At 37.3% G+C, this 18,031-nt stretch overlaps 1 protein-coding gene across 2 annotated transcripts in view; it reads left to right on the forward strand.

Annotated features, from left to right (window-relative positions):
* The window catches only part of GAS2 (growth arrest specific 2), a 128,380-nt gene that overhangs the window by 77,552 nt on the left and 32,797 nt on the right, over nt 1-18,031 (forward strand). Inside the window, exon 7 of one of the 2 annotated variants that reach the window (XM_039253282.1) lies at nt 9,289-9,342. The exons of the other annotated variant lie outside the window; for it this stretch is intronic. Coding sequence (XP_039109213.1) covers nt 9,289-9,342 — 54 coding nt within the window. The remainder of the gene's footprint in view (nt 1-9,288; nt 9,343-18,031) is intronic. 2 annotated transcript variants of the gene reach the window in all.

The raw sequence follows: 18,031 nt of genomic DNA on the forward strand, positions 1-18,031 counted from the left end.
CCATTGTTTTAGTTCATTCAGTTACTTGGTTTCTACCCAGGCTTCCAGTATCAAGAAGTCAGGTGGCAATATAAATCTGTATAAGCCTGTAGGAAAGGCTTTCTGAAATATTTCTTAGATGTCATAAAAATATGCTATTTGTTTGTCAGTCCCAATTCAATGATGATAATATTCTACATAAATGACAGTAACTTTTGAAGTGATCTCCCTGCTGGGGAAATGATTGTTTTAGAAACTTCTATGTATCATTGTGGGGAAGTACTGAAGATATAGTGTTAAGTAGGAAAAAAAATACAGATTTTGAAACTGTATTTACATATAAAATATCTCTCTGAAATATTTATATATTATATATTATAATATCTATTATATATTTCTATGTTATAACATATATTATATATTTCTATATTACACATAATATAGAAATTGTATATGATTCTGATTAAGATTTGAAGGGAAGAGGAATAATTAAAAAGTTTTTAATTTTTGAAGGCACAGAATTATGAGTGAACTATTTTTTTGTTCTGCATTTATTTCTCATGATGACATTAAAAATATGAACTCTTTAAAAGAAGAAAAGTCATCAACCTGATACAGTTTGCAAATTTGAGCATAAGTAGACTTCTAAAAGGCGTCAGGTTAATTAGCTGACTGCTCATTTTTCTGGTCATTGGCTAAGCTTCCCACCTTCTGGAAAAGGGTACAGAGGTTTATTGGAATAGGGCTGTTATTTAGATGAGGGGGGACTTCGCATTTTGCTGTGAATTTGCAGCAGTGTGTTTCCTTGGATGGAGCTCCCACCTTTTCTTAACTTCCATTACTATTTTATATCTCCATTTTAAAAACCGACTCAGATTGTTTTGGGTTATCACTAGGAAACTGGCAAACATCTGAATATAGTCCCTTCTCTTTGCAGATGCCATCAGGGAGACAAACACATACTCAGTTTTCACTCTCCTACTCATTAAAGCTTTAATCATTTGATATTCCTCTCCTTTTAAGGCTCAAATTTCAGTGACATGCAAATGGTCCAATATGATAAACTGATCTCTGCCAACACATGAAATAGACGTAAATGGCTCTAATGAGTACAACATCCATTTGGTAAGATCTTTAAACAACATAGTTGCTCTCATGTCCTGATCGTGGGACTTTCTGGCAAGAAATAGCAAGCCAGTGGGATCACATGTGAAGCAACTTACTTTTTGTGCTACTTGATTTGGGCATTAATGTGCTGAATAGTCTTTTACTTAATTACACTTTGTCACAACTCTAGCACTGTTCAAAGAGTGTTCCGAGGAATAATAGTTCTAGAAGATGTTCAAAGATACTATTTGTAGAGGACAGTTATCAAGCTAAAGAGTTTAAACAGGCTCTTTCAGAACTCTTTTTATTGAATTGACTCCGTTGGCCTCTGTCTGAGCACATGGTAGATCTCATTTTAACCTTTCCTGCTGGTGTGGAATGTACTGTTGCCATTCTTATTTTACAGATGAGGAAACTGAAACGTGGAGGTTGAGTAACTTCACAAACTGATAAGCTAATGAGCATTAAAAGTTGCAGTCACAGGCCTAACACCCAAATTTACACTCTTTACCACAAAGAAATACTAATTTTTTTATCTGAGATTTTCTGGGATTTTTCTGAGGGTTGAATATACTCCTGCATCTATTAATTCCTACAGTGAGATGTACTATGTAACAATTTCTAAAATGTATCTGACCATGGAAAGATTCCCTCTCTTGCCCTTTTTTCCCCAGAGCATCATCCTGGACTAGGAGGTCATGAAAACATACTTCAGGAAAGACATTATCAATTGAGGCAAATTAAAAAAAAATAATTTGTAACATAGAATTACATTGAAGTGAAAATTGTCTACACCATTTGCCAGAGTTAAAACCCATGTATTTTGAAGTATTGCTAAGAAATACAGAATTTAAACTCATTTTGACCTTCAAGTTCCTCTTGGAAATTTTAATAAAAGGAGTGACTGGAACATCATTAAAGGAAAGAGGGCTAAAATGTAACAGGTATCATTTGTACCAGCCATTTCAGCAGGTGCTTTATATACATTGTCTCCCTAGATTCTCTCCACCTTACAGCTGGTTTTGAAATTGCTTTTATCTTTTTGTTACAGATGAAAATACAAAGTCTTAGGGAGTTTAAGGTCTCAGTAAGTAGTATGATAAACAATTTGAAGTCCCAGCTCCAAACATATAATACACTCCTCTCGAAGCTGCCTATCTAGGGCATGTCCATCAAATACAAATATGTTATTCACAAGGCTGGTCCTCTACAAAGGACCCGGAGCTTTTTATAATATATTTAAGGCTCAACCACATAGTAGTGTGTTCCTTATGTCATTTTTACTTTAAAAATATTTGGACTGCAAAGGTCACTACAGTTGCATAATCAGTAGTGTCTACTGTATAGAAAGGGATATAATGTGTTTGCCTGACTATATTATGATAGTGATAAAAATTATAATATTTACTAGGATTAGGTGTTTACTTGTATGCCAGATGCGTTCTAAATGCTTTACAAGCTTATCTTGTTGATTAGGCAAAACAAAGAACTCTATGTATTACAAAATATATTATCCACCCTGATACTTTTTTTAATAGAAGTCAGAATATAATCCTTCTATATTGACAGAAGAGTGTTGTTGAATCTCTTTGCTAATTGTAGATATTTTTAAAGTAGATTACTATTATTTTAAGACATTTTTACAGCAGACCTTCACAGCTGGTAAAACCATATGAGATTCCATGCTAACACTCTAGTGGGTCAAGGAATTTCCCCCACATTTTTAAGAAATGAGACTACTTAAGGAGCCTAAGGAAAAGACAATGAATAATTTAACTGTAAGTCAGCAAAAGAATTTGAAATCTTAAAGAGTTACCTTCTTAATACTACTTTTAATTAAATCACTCAGATCAAGGGAAAGGTCAACCACCTTGTTATTGATTCTTTGTAATTTCTTATTTACCATAAAGATCCTTCAGGTTTATACCTATGTGATAAAGATCAAAACACTGTAACAAACCAAGCAAGAGGCACAAGATCTCTGTTACTATAGCAACCCAACCTAGCAGTATCTTCTGGGACTAGCTCTAAGGGAAGGTCCAATGATAGCAAGGGATATTAGTTGCTTTTCTGCTCTTATGACACATATTGATTTACTGTGAGTAAAAAGTAGCATGGTTCCAATTGCATACCTTTTCTGGTAATGAAAAATGGGCTGTTGTGTAAAAAATGCAAAGGAGTTTTAAACAAGTGGCAGGGAAAATAAAACTTGCATTTATCTTAGTGGAAACATTGCACAGCCATTACTCAGCAGCCAAATGTTGAAAAATTCATTTTTTGAGTAACATGAATATAAACCCTTCATCTCATTTAGCAATTTATAGGAGCAGTGATTATGATTTCAAAACTATCTAATGGCTTATATCCATTTCTATGAAAAAATATGGCAATTTTTGCCTCTGATAGATGTAAAATCTCAGGCAGCATTTATAGTGCTCTAATCCATGGTGAGAGAAATGTGGCTGTTAGTAAAACATGAATGTTTTCAAATTGGGTCCTTTTCTTTGCCTGACTGTCTCAAAACTGAACGCTAATTCAGGAAAAGCAAGCAACAGCATTTAAAATGTATTCAAACACTTTAATTTCAGATTTTAAGTTCTTTTTTATAATAATTCTGCTCCATTAAAAACTCTTTCATTTGCTTGTAATTTATTCATGTTCAATGAGGCTGGGCTAATAACATGGATATAATTTACACTTTGGTAACACATCTCTCAAAGGACTTTGCAAATGTTAATATGTCCTCTTCACCTCTTTTTTTTTTTTTTTTTCTGAGAAAGGCATAGATCTTGGATGAATGCAAAATAAATAGTGATTAACCATGGCTGTAAAATTTTAGCTGATAGAGTGCTATTTTTCTGAGATTTATCTTTTGAGTCTGATAACCTTTAAACATGGAGAAGTTGAAAGTTGACTTTGTCCAAGATTGCACCCAATACTATATTTGGCACTACTTTTGAAAACAAGGGAAAAATTCAGTTTGAATCTCTTAAAGGAATGGAAAGATTAGCTAATACATTGGGACAGTTCTTTATGTTCTTATTGGAGAATTCATTTCCTCTTCCATTGAATTGTTAACAGGCATATCAACTGTGAGGAACAATGAATAAATGAGAACTCAAAACCAAAGATCTCTTTTCCCTAGAATTTGTCACTCTTGCCCGTTTAACACTGAGAAGATTTTAAGAATTATATCTATTTTCAGCTGACCTGAGAAGCATTTTTATTCATCTCCAACTGGATTAGCAGGATATAGCATATTGTACAATATGTGTGACTCTTTCACTTTCAATCATTTTCTTTTGCCATTGCACTACATCTAAATAAGTGGACAATTTTTCTCAATAGCCACAAATCAAAATTATTTAAACTTACAGAAGCATTGGAAAATTAAATGGCTTCATTGGAGAAAAGCACAGGTCCTACAATCTGTGTTTTTAATTTCTTCATTGCTACAGCCTTCCTGCCATTAAGATAAATTTGCATGTGCGTGTGGTGTATGTCCATGTCTTATATAGTAATATGTGTGTGTGCATGTGTGTATATACACATACATGTATGTATATGTATATGTAATGAAAAGGCATAATATTAGAGTAAAATTAGTTCACTGATTTGGCATTTCGATTGTTAAAAAGTTCTCAAGTTGATTAATCTGTGCCTAATATTTCTAGTCAAGGATTTTGTTAAAAAAAAGAAATCTATTTTGTCTATATTTCTTTACATATGCTATTTAACACTTGCTGAATGTTTTGTGTGTCAGATGTTTTTCTAAGAACTTTCCTTGGATTCTTTTATTTAGCCCTCACAACTGTTTGCGATAGGCACTATTATTATCTCTGCTTTAAGAATAAGAAGACCAAACATTAGTGAGTTCACTACTTGCCAAAAGTCACAAAGCTTTAAGAGTCAACCTTTCTTTGAAGTCAACATATCCGATTTCAGGGATATGGTTTTAACTGTACATTATTGATTCTATTTCAGACCATCTAGTCTTTTGGCAAGTCACCTTGTGAGTTTTGCTGCTCAGCCTTTCAGCACCATTAGAAGTGACCTGTACTTAAAGTGTAGCTCATAATTTGCTTAGGTCTTTGTTGACGAAGGGAATTGAATGGCGAATCCCTGTTGGAGTGTCAGACAAGAAGAGTACCCAGGAAACAAAGAATCTTATAAAACAATAACACCCCAACCCCCTGTAAAAAAAAAAAAAAAAAAAAATCAGAAAAACCAGCCAGAACAGGTTTCACACTGTTCAATATATTCATTGATTTTCTTTTCAATATATTGACCAGATTTGAAAAGTCTTCCAGAAGTAAAAGTTTATTCTGGAAAGTAATATTTTCAAGTTACGATAATTACAGTTACTGCAATTACCTATTTCCAATTTTCTTTCATGCAGTTAAGATTAAATCCCTTTAATCTAATTATATATGAAAGGATGTTATATACATGCTATGGTGGAGTAGGAAGGTGACATTGTCTTTTATACTTTTTTATGCTTTTGTGACAGGGTCTAAATTAGACGTAGGACAAAATGCAACCTGAACGTTTTTGGCATAGCAATCGATGCTTTTGAAAGCAAGTTCTCTAAAAATGGATGTCAAGTAATTTTTAAATAACATTTTTTTTCTTAGCTGTTTTTCCGCTGGTACTTCATGGGGTAGAATATATCTTAGCTTTATCTGATTTGTAAAATACATTCACTTATACACTATATCCTTTTATTTTCATTACTACTCAGTGAGAAAAATCAGTATGGGTGTTAATTTACAATCTTACTTATGAGAAAACTGTGGATAATAGAGATTTAACAACTTTCTCAAGGTAATCCAGCTAGCAAGTGGTTGATCTAGGGTTAAGTCATATTATAGTTTGTTATATATTAAATTTCATATATTTTAAGTTTCACACAATAAAATATCCCTTTGAAGTTTTTTTTTTTTTTACCTTAACACAAATTAAAACACTTAGTTGTTCACTGTGTTTTTGATTAAGGATCATTGGCCTTTCTTGCAAAGTAGACATTTCATAGTAATGAGATTGTAACGTTTATAAGATTTTTATCTTCCTTCCATTTGTCATTATCTCAACAAGAACATTTCTTGGTTTATGTGTCCTATGCTGATATAAATGTGAATGACTTTTAGTGATTAAAATATCAGTGATTTATTTTGCAAAAGGGAAAGAAACAATTATGCACAATGTGTCATGTTCTTGAATTATTGATGAGTCTTCTAGAAGCCAAAGAACAAACGAGTGAAATATCTGTCATTGTAAACTGTACATTATTTGGGGAGCCTGGCTGGCTTGGTCAGTAGAGCATGCAAGTTTTAAATCTCATGGTTGTGAGTTCAAGCCCCACGTTGGGCATGGAGCCTACCTAATAATAAATAAATAAATAGTACATAACTATCCCCCAGGCTCAAGTTGCATAAACAGATTATAGCAAGATTCATGAAGAAACACACTTTGCAAATGTGGCCATCCTGTGTTTGTATGGATGTATCAAAATGGTGGAAGTTTTATCATTACAGCATCGACTCTAGTAATTTAAGACTTGTTTATTTAGTGTTATCTTTTTCATAAAGTCAGTTAAGTGTCTGCATGATTTGGTCATTTTAGACTTTGCCTTGCATTTCCCTCTAATACTTGGCATTTTGAATTTCAGTTCCTCAGTAAAAACATGGACTCTCGGTCCTGGACCCAGCACGTGCCACCATCACCTAACCACCAAGCCTTTCATTGCAAGAGCCTTACTGATTCACATCAAATTTTAGTTCACTAGAATGGTGTGTTCACATTTTATTAGTATTAACGTTTTCATTTGAAGCTGGGTTGTGTGTTGTCTTAGAGTACATTCTGCCTATTCCTGCCATCTTGTTAGAAGCATACTAAGATCTTGAGGAAATCTTTGTGTAGATTTTGGAAGGAACAAGTCCCAAGAATTTCATTTAATGTTGGCCTTAGGATATATACTCAATTTGTTTTATAATAAAAATCCTGATGTTACCACACACACACAAAAAATCCAAATCCCAGTGAGTTATTTAGTGATATTTATTTCCCTGTTTCCCTAAAAGAGCACCAGGAAAAAAAAAAATCATTACATTACATTAGTCTTCTAGTTGTAGCTTTCTTTTACAATTGTCATTTCCTGTACATACTCTCTTCACTACACTCACACTTTGTTCTAACATTCTTGGTTATTATAAAGAAATCGCTTGTTTTCACCCCAGAGTTTTTCTAATCTACTATGTGTTACAGACAAATTTGAAGGGACTGTAAACTCCATGGGAGAAAACTATAATATCTTGAGCTATCATCACGTAAAGGACTTTTTCATCCTTTTGTTTCTAAACCAACCCATCCAATATTTGATTCATTCGTTTCCCCAGCTGAGCAGTCTCTTTTACTCTGAACATTCCATTTGTTATCTTTTTCTTGAAATCCAGCCTCACAGAATGTGTGGGGCAGAGATAAGTAAATTGTCTGAAGCCTCATTTGAAGGCAAGTAAAGAGACTGATTTCAAATCTCTCTTCTAACTTTGGCATTAGGCATAAGATCTTCACATGTCACATTCTCAAACAGCAACTCCCAAATAGTAACATATTCATTTGTCATCATCTACCACTGGGTTAGTCATGATAATCTTATCCAGTCTGGGATTTTTTTTTTAAATAATCATTATGTTTTGAAGTCCTGGGTTGATAGAACATGTGTGGGAGCTCATATGGCACAGTGTTGTTGTGTATTGAGTATTGTTAATGTCTCATTCCCTGCCCATCGGATAGCATAAAGGCTAAGGTGGGCTTTCACCTTGCACAAAAAGGCACATTAGACCACAACATATATGTCACCAAATTCCTCTCCCATGATGATGTCTACAAAATACCTTTCTACCTCCTCTATTTCCCTAACTATCTGTAGCCAATGTGACAAAGAATTGGAGGTGTTTTCAGAAGCAAAGAGAGGAATGTCTCTTATAATCAACCTTGAAAATCTTATCTATCTCCTGTATTTATTCAATATCTTACAACAAAAAGGAAATTTCCATCCAGCACTGAAAGAACTCCAAAGAAACCCGGATTTCAACTGACATCTTGGCAACAAAGATTGAATAGGATCTTCCTTCATGTCCACCATTCATAGATCTAATGGATAACACTTTGATATATATCAGCTCAAGGAAAGAAATGGATGGAATATTCTAAGCATGAGAGTTTCCTCTTTGACTAAAACAAAAACAAAAAACAAGATAAAAAAACCTTACAGCCACAATAGTATCTAATCATGGTAGAGAAAGAAATGTTTCCCAAGAATGACTTTCCTTTGGAACTCTGATACTTAGGCGGAGAATCTGAGACATGTCCTTCAATTCTCATTAAAGAACTTGCAATAAATCCCTTTTCTGATAAGCTAGGTGTCTCCTTGTGAGTATGTGGCAATTGTGAGATTAGAATTCTACATACATTTTAAATTACAACAGGAGAAAATGGTAGAGTGTCACCCCACTACTTTCTGAGGGTGAATATAATGGCAGGGCCTTGAGTAAAGAGCAAAGGGCCAAAATGAATGAGCAGAATAGGCATCAGTGAAGTTAGAACAAGATGGCAGGATTTTCCCCTAAAATAAGAAATGTCATACAGAAAATAAGCACTTTGTTTCCTTAACAATTTTCTTTAGGATTTCATTAGACATTCTCTCGAATGTGGTTTGTTTTGCTTGCGGAATTGAGACATAGACTGATGTCTCTTTCCCTGGCAAAATTACTGTCTTCTATATATATATATATATATATATATATATATATATATCCCATGTTTATATCCCATATATCCCATATATATATATATATATCTCCCATGGTTATGATAAGAGGTCTGAGCAAGGAGCAGAAGACCAAAGGACCCCAGAAAATAGATAGTTCCAACATTTGTGTTTTAAAATGTCAACGGCCAACACTGTTACCACTTCTCAGTCTGTGTTTGCCTCAGTTATCTCTCAGGATGGCTGGGAGATACAGTTATCACTATAGGATACACGGGAATATGGGAACAGTTCTTACCGCAACTTGACAAAAAAGGCTTTCTCTAACCTTATCGCAAGAGATCGCAGTTTGCATTTTCAGGTGACGTTCGTGTACCTTTCTGCAACGGAGACGAAGAACATTTTATGAACTTCCTATCTTCTTGTTTCAGTAGGGTCTTCATGGTTGTGACCATGTCTCCACAGCCAAAGCAAAGCAGACATTTAAGGTAATTACTTAGATAATTAAGGGGAAAACCTCTCCACTTTGCTTTCACTGTGGAACCTTGGCCTCCAGTCAAATGAGGGAAGTTGGGCCCCCCTACACATGAATATTGTACCTCTTTTAAAGGTTTCAATGAGGTATTAAAATGCTGTTTCTTCTTTGGTTTTCCCATAATGCCTTGTAAAAATAGCAAGGTGGGGCTTCCTGTGTGTGGGTGGCAGGCAGTAACCTAGTGATTTCTGTCTTTTCTTAGCACAATTCCCATGTCCCTTGTGTGTTCCTTCACTGGGCGTATAATTAGGATTATTTGGAAGTATAAACCTACATTTGGCTTCTTTTAAGAATTTTTTAAATGTTTTTTATTTATTTCTAAGAGAGAGAGAGACAGCATGAGCAGGGGAGGGTCAGAAAGAGAGGGAGACACAGAATCTGAAACAGGCTCCAGGCTCTGAGCTAGCCACCAGCACAGAGCCTGACGTGGGGCTCAAACCCATGAACTGTGAGATCATGACCTGAGCTGAAGTCAGACGCTTAACCAACTGAGCCACCCACACGCCCCTACATTTGGCTTCTATATGCAATATCAGCTTAATCCCTTCGCTTTAAAATATTTAAAACAATAGCCTTATGGAATAAAAATGAAACATGCCATGATTTCAGAATATCTCCATATGAATCTGATTGCACAAATCGCCCTTGTGGTTTAACACATGGGATCTCATGGACCCCTGCCAAATTTCTGCCTCAGGCACCACAACCAACCTCTCAATATATCAGCAGTGCTCTAATCAACACACGTGATTTACCGCTTTAGTACAATAGAAGTTAAAGAAGTAGGAATGGAATAGGACCTGAATTTGAAGTCTTGAGGTTGCCAGTGTAAGTAGAAATATCGGATCATTTTTAGTTTTTAAATATCAACAGATATGATTTGGAAAATAAAATGGCTTACTCGAGTAAGTTTTATCTATGCCACTTAACTACAAGATGGTTGTTAGAAAAGCCCCATTGCATAAATTCTCCTTTAAACAGGATGACTATATCTTGAAGCTAATTGTGAGAATTTGTTTAGATGTCTAAAGTATGGTTAAATGTATTTCTATATCCATAATCTGTTCTGCTATTCATTTACCAAACACATGAATGTATACTGTGTGCAAAGAGCTACCAGAAAGCTGTTTTGTTATAAGGATTGTGCTTAGCAGTGTAAATAACGGGTCATATGCTGCTAATAATTCTGACAATGAAATATAATGTAATTGGTTATCCATATGAATAGTTGACAAGCAAGAGAGAGAGATGAGTCCTCTTACAGTCACTTCTAAAATCACCACAATGAACCAGAGAATGTCATAGAACATCAGAGTTCATGACCGAGTTGGATGACAAAAACTCTGCGCGTAACTTTGCTTGGACCTGTTGAAAGACCTTGCACGGAGTCTTGTGAAGCAAGTTACTATTAAATGAAGGTGAAATCTTAATCAGTTGGTCTAATCTGGCTGTGACAGCATTGACCTCCATCTGTCACCAGAGCTGACTGACCCAGTCTTGCTATCTGGGTGTACAGTTTGCTTTGTCACTATTCAGGTGTCACTTGGTTAAAGAAGGGGTTGCCCAACAGGGCTTCCTTGTTTAAAGTATATGAGTGACTCTCTTCTTTTCACTACTCAAATTGTCACACCTCTCCATGCTTCCCTGAAAATCATTTGTTTTTAAAGTTTAGAAATCCATGATGCCTATTGCCATCACACGAACTTCAAAGAGCTTTAAAAAGGGCTGTATACTGCACTAGAATGTCAGGCATGTGGCTACCTAATGACCCTTATCACTAGTCTTCATATTTTAAGGGTGAGCTTCTATAGAAAATCTTTGATGTTAGTGTAATCTTGGTGGGCATTGTGGATTTTAGAGGGGAGCTTTGTAACGAAGCTATTGTGCCAGTTCTTTGCAGGGAGTGGGGGTGGAGGAAGTGCACATTTCCCTTTGGGGAGGCCAAAACCTGTGCAGAGTTCTCTTCTCCCTTTTTCTCTGCCTTCTTGTCTTTCCCCAGAGAAGATTAGAGGCAGGGAGTATACATCACCAAGTTTTTTAAGGTGGCATCCCTATCCTGGTTTTTGTTCTTTCTTTCTAAGCGTGTATACTTCACTCTATGGACATAGAACGGCAACGCTGGCATTGTCGTAACTGGACTGAAGTGTGCCAAAATCAACATCTAGGCTTGCTTTCTGGGGGCATGGCTTGGAGACCCCGTATTGCCTAGAGAAAGAGTTCTTGGAGCTAAGCTTTATCGTTTGGTAGGTATGGTCCTTTCAGGGGTTATTTCTCCTTTTACTCTTGAACTCAGGAGGTTCTGGGAGAGTGCTAAGAGCTTCCTAGACAGTGGCAGATGTGATTCAGGAAGCTTTGTCACAGCTTGGACCCAAGGGCTGACCTATGCGGGCCTGCAGAGGCCAGCCCCCTAATTCTTCCTCCTCCTGGAGGCCGCAATCTGCCTCTTGTAGTTCCACTTTGCTCTCACACTGTTCCCTGCAGGAAGCTCAGGCCTTTCTGACTTCTGCGGGAGAGGCTGTCAAGCTATCTCATTACTCAAGTCTGTGCCCAGTTTTCAGTCTTCCCTGCCTCGTTTCATACACCTTTCCACAGGTGGGACTTATGCTCTACCCCTTCTCACTCTTCGTGTCCAAGGCCACACCACAGTCATAGTCTCTCAAGTTTAAACCACCTTCAGATTTTGTGAGATCTGTATAGGCCTAGAATTGGCCACAGGCCTTGGGATTTGTTTAGTATGAACTGATGTTCTCTCTGAAGCAAGATTACTTTTTCTGCCTGTTGTTGTTGACACCCATTGGATCAATTCTTTGTATCCTCAAAATGTCACTTGCCACAGCAGGTTATAAAAACGATGGCACACACCATTTTAACCATTTAGATTATAGCAGTTTATACTTACTATAACCTACATAACCAAAGGCGAGTGCAGGAGGTATTAAGGCACTTAAAATGCCCCACCCAGTGTTTGCTGCTGGACATTCCTAGTTAAATACATCAAAATTCCATTTATGTGCAATTTTTTAAATTTATTTTTGAGAGAGGGAGAGAGAGAGAGAGAGGAGGGGCAGAGAGCGAGAAAGAGAGAGAATCCCAAGCAGGCTTTGTACTGTCAGTGCAGAGACCGATGCGGAGCTCAAACTCAAAAACCATAAGAAGATCAAGACCTGAGTTGAAACCAAGAGTTGGAGGCTTAACCCACGGAGCCACCCAGGCACCCCTATGTGCAATTTCATATTCAGTGATCTTCAAACCTGTTGACTGTGTAACAAATATCTCTCCAGAATAACCCAGTGCTTTCTTCCATTACCAAGTGATGGAGCTACTGCAAGTGGCTTATCTTCATCCACATTCTCTCTCTGATTTCTTTAAAGTGAAGCATTTCAAAACAAGAGTTGTGTCTTTGATTAAAATATAGTTAGTGTGCCATTTTGAGCAGAACACTTTTACGATATTTTAGGAGAACAATTTCTGGAGTTTTGTTTGTTTGATAGCAAAGTATTTGAAAATTTATCTAAGAGAGCCATAGTTAACTTGTTTTGGGAAAGTGCTTAAGGCAGAGCTTGTACATTGACTTCAAGAATTTAGATCAGGGGCACCTGGGTTTGTTGAACATCCTAGTTTGGCTCAGGTCATGATCTCATGGTTTGTGAGTTTGAGCCCCATGTAGGGCTCTGTGCTGACAGCTCAGAGCCCAGAGCCTGCTTTGGATTCTGTGTCTCCCTCCGTTTGTGCCCACCCCGCCTTGAAAATAAATAAACATTAAAAAATAATAATTTAGACCATGTTGGAGGAGACATCAAAATTAAGTTAGAGATCCACTTTTCATTAATCTTTCATGTGATACATTTCTCAGGGCTAGTTTGGGGGTTGGAGTTCCCAAAAGCATGTTACCTGTCCTAGGGTTTTTCTGTTAATCTGGATCTCAGGAATCAAAGGCTATCAGGGGAAAGAGAAGTCTGAGATGAGACTCAGGAAATAAGCTGTGGTTAGCCAGCCAACAGTAGAAGGAAGAGGGTTTCAAGCAAAATCAGGAAGGAAACAATGTGCACAAAGGCTCAGAAGCACCAGAGGGAAGAGAAAAGGAGAAAGAGAAAGGGACAGAAAGGAGAAAGAGAGAATGAAGCATTGTCAAAACTCCTAGAAGTGCAGGCGTCAGACCAGAAGGCTCAAGGGGTGGAGAGGGTGAAGAGAGGTGTTAGGCAAGGGGAGGTATGATGTAGGTGGGTACAGGGAGTCACTTCCTGAAGATGCTCCTGTGCTGTAAGAGTTTCGGCTTTTCCCAAAGGCAGTACAGAGATTCGAAGCATTTTTAGAAGGGGAGAGTTATGAATAGATTTCATTTTAACTCACTCAGGGTGTAGTGCAGAGAATGAGTAGGAGAGGTATACCACTGGGGAAAAACCATCCTACTATGTTGGCCTGGGGAGTAGGTGGGTCATGACTGTGGCAGCCCAGCCTGGAGCCCTGTCTGATAAAAATCTGAAATAGAACCCATATTATGATCTACTGGGTGAGGCCCTCTATCTTGGTGTGTAGTTTATTCAGAATTGAAACCCTGTTCGCCCCCTAAACACAATATATAAAAAGCAGCACGTTGAGTTTGGCTTGTTCTCACACATCTGCCTGGCATAGAGGAATTGGCTGGGTTTCAGTAGGTCAGAATTTCCACTGGTTAATAATGAGTTTCTTTGGTGAGAATTTTACATAGCGTAAAACTGAAAGTTGCTCGTAGAAACTAAAAGAGAATGATGGGAAATGATGTTTTTATATTTTACAACTGTGGCGTTTTCTTTTTTTTTTTTTTTTCTTTTTTTAACCTCTGGGTAATATCAATTGACAGGAGTCAAATAAATGAATAAAAAGGCACAGGTTGGTGCTCCTATCAACAAGTTTTTCGAAATTTGTTACCCTAAGCTCTTCTTTTCCACATGTTACCCAGTTTCTCAGGTCCAGATCTGCCGGGTGATTTAGTACATATTTCATTTAGCATAGCAGGGCTATAAAAAATACAGTGCTCTGCTCCCAATAAGCTCCACGGTAAAACCAAGGCATTTTCAATGAAAACTGTTCCTTGGGCCAAAAAGCCTCCCCAGAGTATTCTTTGGCCATTTATAATTTTCTTTACATGAGTTCATTACATATATACCCAGAAAGCAGTGATTCCAGATGTGTGGCCAAGTTCCGAGCTTTCAGGGGTACCTGTTAATGCAACTTATCCTCTCCTGTTAAGTCTGTGAGTGGTCAGCAGCAGATATTAAGCACCTACGATGTCCCAGATACTAGTCTCATGGTTAGAACAGTGAACAAAACTGTCTGCCTTCATATTCTCATTGTGAGGAGACAGACAACAAACAGAGAGGGCAGGAGTCAGATAGTAAAAGGCCAATATAAATATTTTAGGCTTTGTGGCCCTATGGTTTCTGTCACAGGGACTCCACTCTATTGTTCTAGCGCAAAAGCAGTCTTAGGCAATGTAGGATGAATGAGCACATGGCCTTGTTCTAGTAAAACTTTATTTACAGAAGAAGAATGAGGGCTAGATTTGTCCTATGGGCCATATTTTGCTGACCCCGACATATATCAAGAAATGAGTGCGTTGTTCTCAGGTACTGATAAGAGGACAGGGCAGGATCATATAGAAGGGAGGTACTGGATGTGTCTGCTTTGGCATCAGTGGTTAGAAGACTTCTTTCTGATTAGATTAAATCAGCATCCAAAAGATTAAAGAGCAAATTGTTAATATCATCTCTCACTTAAAATATACATAAAGCTATTAAAGTTAAGTTACAGATTCCCAAAGTTATAGAAGGTAGGGACCATCTAGAACAGCCTGACATGTATAGGGACTTCATAACTGTTGGAGTCTTCTTTTTTTTTTTTTTAATGTTTTATTTATTTTTAAGGGAGAGAGAGAGAGACAGCGTGAGCAGGGGAGGGTCAGAGAGAGAGGGAGTAACAGAATGAAACAGGCTCCAGGCTCTGAGCTGGCAGTCAGCTCAGAGCCCGGCCCGGGGCCCGAACCCACGAACCGCGAGATCATGACCTAAGTGAAAGTCGGACGCTTAACCGACTAAGCCACCCAGGTGCCCCTGTTGGAGTCTTCTTGAAGAGAGTCTGAGATATCGTCCCATAATGCCTCAGTCTTCATTGATTCACATTTCCTTTGAATTTCCATGGCATTTATTAAATGATACTCACTTAACATTGAGAAAATACACCATTGGTCAGTAGTATGTCTTTTGTGTATGTTACCTTTGGCCCCCCTGACATGTATGGGCCCTGTATTATACTAGCTTCTATCCAAAGTGCCTGGTTTGGTGTCCTTATGTTGTTGACACATGATAACTATTGGGTTATTATATCACAAGGATCAGGAAAGTTAAAAAAGAATGCAGCTAGGATTCCAACAAGAAGTGGCTACACTCGATAATTTGCTTTCACAGCATATCAATGATGGTAAAACATTAACTGAAGGGAAAGGAGGGATATACTTTTGAATCTCAAGTGATCTCTCTGATCAGGTCTGTGGGATTTGTTGTTTTACATGCAGTTTTTGTTAAATTCTGAGCCATATAAGAAATCAGAGGGCACAAGTTTATCAATAATTCTATTGGTACTTAAAGCATGTGGAGGAATCTCTTAGACAAAAGGTATTACCTCCTGTGTCTAAGGAGTTGAATAGAAATTATGATCTCAGACCTTAAAGTTCCAGTTGGGAAGGGATCCAAGAATTAATATCACAAATAAAGTTTAAAAAGACAAAGGTTGCCAGAAGATAGGATGTGATTTCAATTACAGGTTCAGCAGTTCCTCTGACAATAATGTGCTGAGCAGCAACAATGAGCTGGACACTCTTCTAGGCACGGATGAATTTAGGAACAGGTGGATCCATGTGCACTGGATTTATCTGGAAAGGTTTCAAAGGGAAATTCACCAGCGTTTTGAGAAATGAATGGGATTTGGATGTATGAGAGCATTTTAGGAGGATACTAGGGTCAGCATGGTAAAAGAGGAAGAACTCAAGAGATGCTTAAACAGTGAATGGGCCAGGTTAGCTGGAGATCATGTAGAGAGTTTAAGTAGGGAATAATGTAATAAAGGACACCACGGGCAATTTTGGAGGGCCCTGAAAATAAAGTCAAAAAACATCCATTCTGACCTGAAGGTGTTAAACAGCCACTGAAGGTGTTGATCAATAGCATGATAAAATTGAAATGCAAGGCAATAAATTTGGGAGAGGTTTAGATATAGAATTATTGATTGGAGCAGGAAGAGACTAAATGCAAATACAAGTAAGTAAGAGGCTATTCTGGATGCTGGGATAGGAGTATTAATTAAAATGGTGGCAGAAAGAATGGAAAGAAAAATGTGAATAGTATTTTCAGGGTAGGCTTTTTGGAGATGAATAGAACAGAAGAAGGAGGCAAAGAAGAAACTGGAATTTTGAAAATGATAATTTTCTTATTAGAGATTGCCTTTTTCCCCAAAAATTCATAAGAAGAAACATTATAGCTTACAAGAATCTCAGAGGTCAGTGTGACTGATTCTCCCATCAGCTTGCTGCATAACCTTGATCAAGTTATTTAAAATCTCCGTGAGCCATCTGCAATGTGAATTATAATAATAATCATTTTAAAGAACTGAGCATTCATTCATTCATTCAGCAGATATGATGCAAATTATCTTCTAGTGCCTGAGAGTCGAGTAGTGAATAAGATAGTCACTCACTTCCTTTAAGGAGTATGCTTTGTAGTACAGACATAGTACAGATTATTTTCAAGTAGGAAAATATACAGGGTAATTTGGGGTTCTCGCAAATGTTAAACGGAAACATTTTATGTAATAAAGAATAAATGGGATTCGGAAGGGGTTACTTAGGTAAAGTTCTAAAGGATGGCCTCTCCAGGGAGGTGATCTTTGAAGTAAGACCTAAACGGTGAGAAGGAGCCGGGCTCGAGAAGAGCAGGGAAAGATGATAGAGAGCAAGTACAAAGCTCAGCTTATTTGAAGAGCAGTGTAGCAGATTTTTTTTTTTTTTTTTTTTTTACCTTCTCTTTGAACAATTCTGGAATATGAGACCAATTTAAGCGTGCGTACCGACAGTACTAGCGGTTGGGTGATAGTGTCTGTGGGTGGAAATTGTAGCAGATTTAAAGGAGACACCTGCCCTCTAGCGTCCTCCCTGGGTTATTTAATCCATTAATAGGTTCCCCCCCACCCCCTCTTCTCAGTACCATGGAGGATGTTACAAGTGGGTATGCATTCACTGGCTCCGTGAAATGCATTAATGTATGTAGAAACAAAGGAAGAAAATTCTGAGACACCAGCTTCTGTCAAAGAGCAGATTTATATTTATTTATTTATTTTTGCAAATGAGAAGGATTGGAGACAGAGGGGAACAAGAAGTGTTCTGTTGAGAGGGATGACTTGCATATTTTGGTCTGGTCTGTTCATTCTTATATAAACTAGGGAAAAACAATGGTCCCATTAAGTGCTGTCTTTTCTCATTTCAGTGTTTTTCCTTTTGGGGGAGGATCAAACTAGAATCGGGGAATACTTTGATTCTGTGGTGTGGGTGTAAATTCTAACTCCTCACCCACCAGAAAATTCAGAAAACTGTAGAATCTGAATCTTTCCTCTTC

This window comes from Hyaena hyaena, unplaced genomic scaffold (assembly GCF_003009895.1).
Source record: "Hyaena hyaena isolate Hyena2069 unplaced genomic scaffold, ASM300989v1 scaffold_449, whole genome shotgun sequence".
NCBI classification, from domain to species: Eukaryota; Metazoa; Chordata; class Mammalia; order Carnivora; family Hyaenidae; genus Hyaena; species Hyaena hyaena.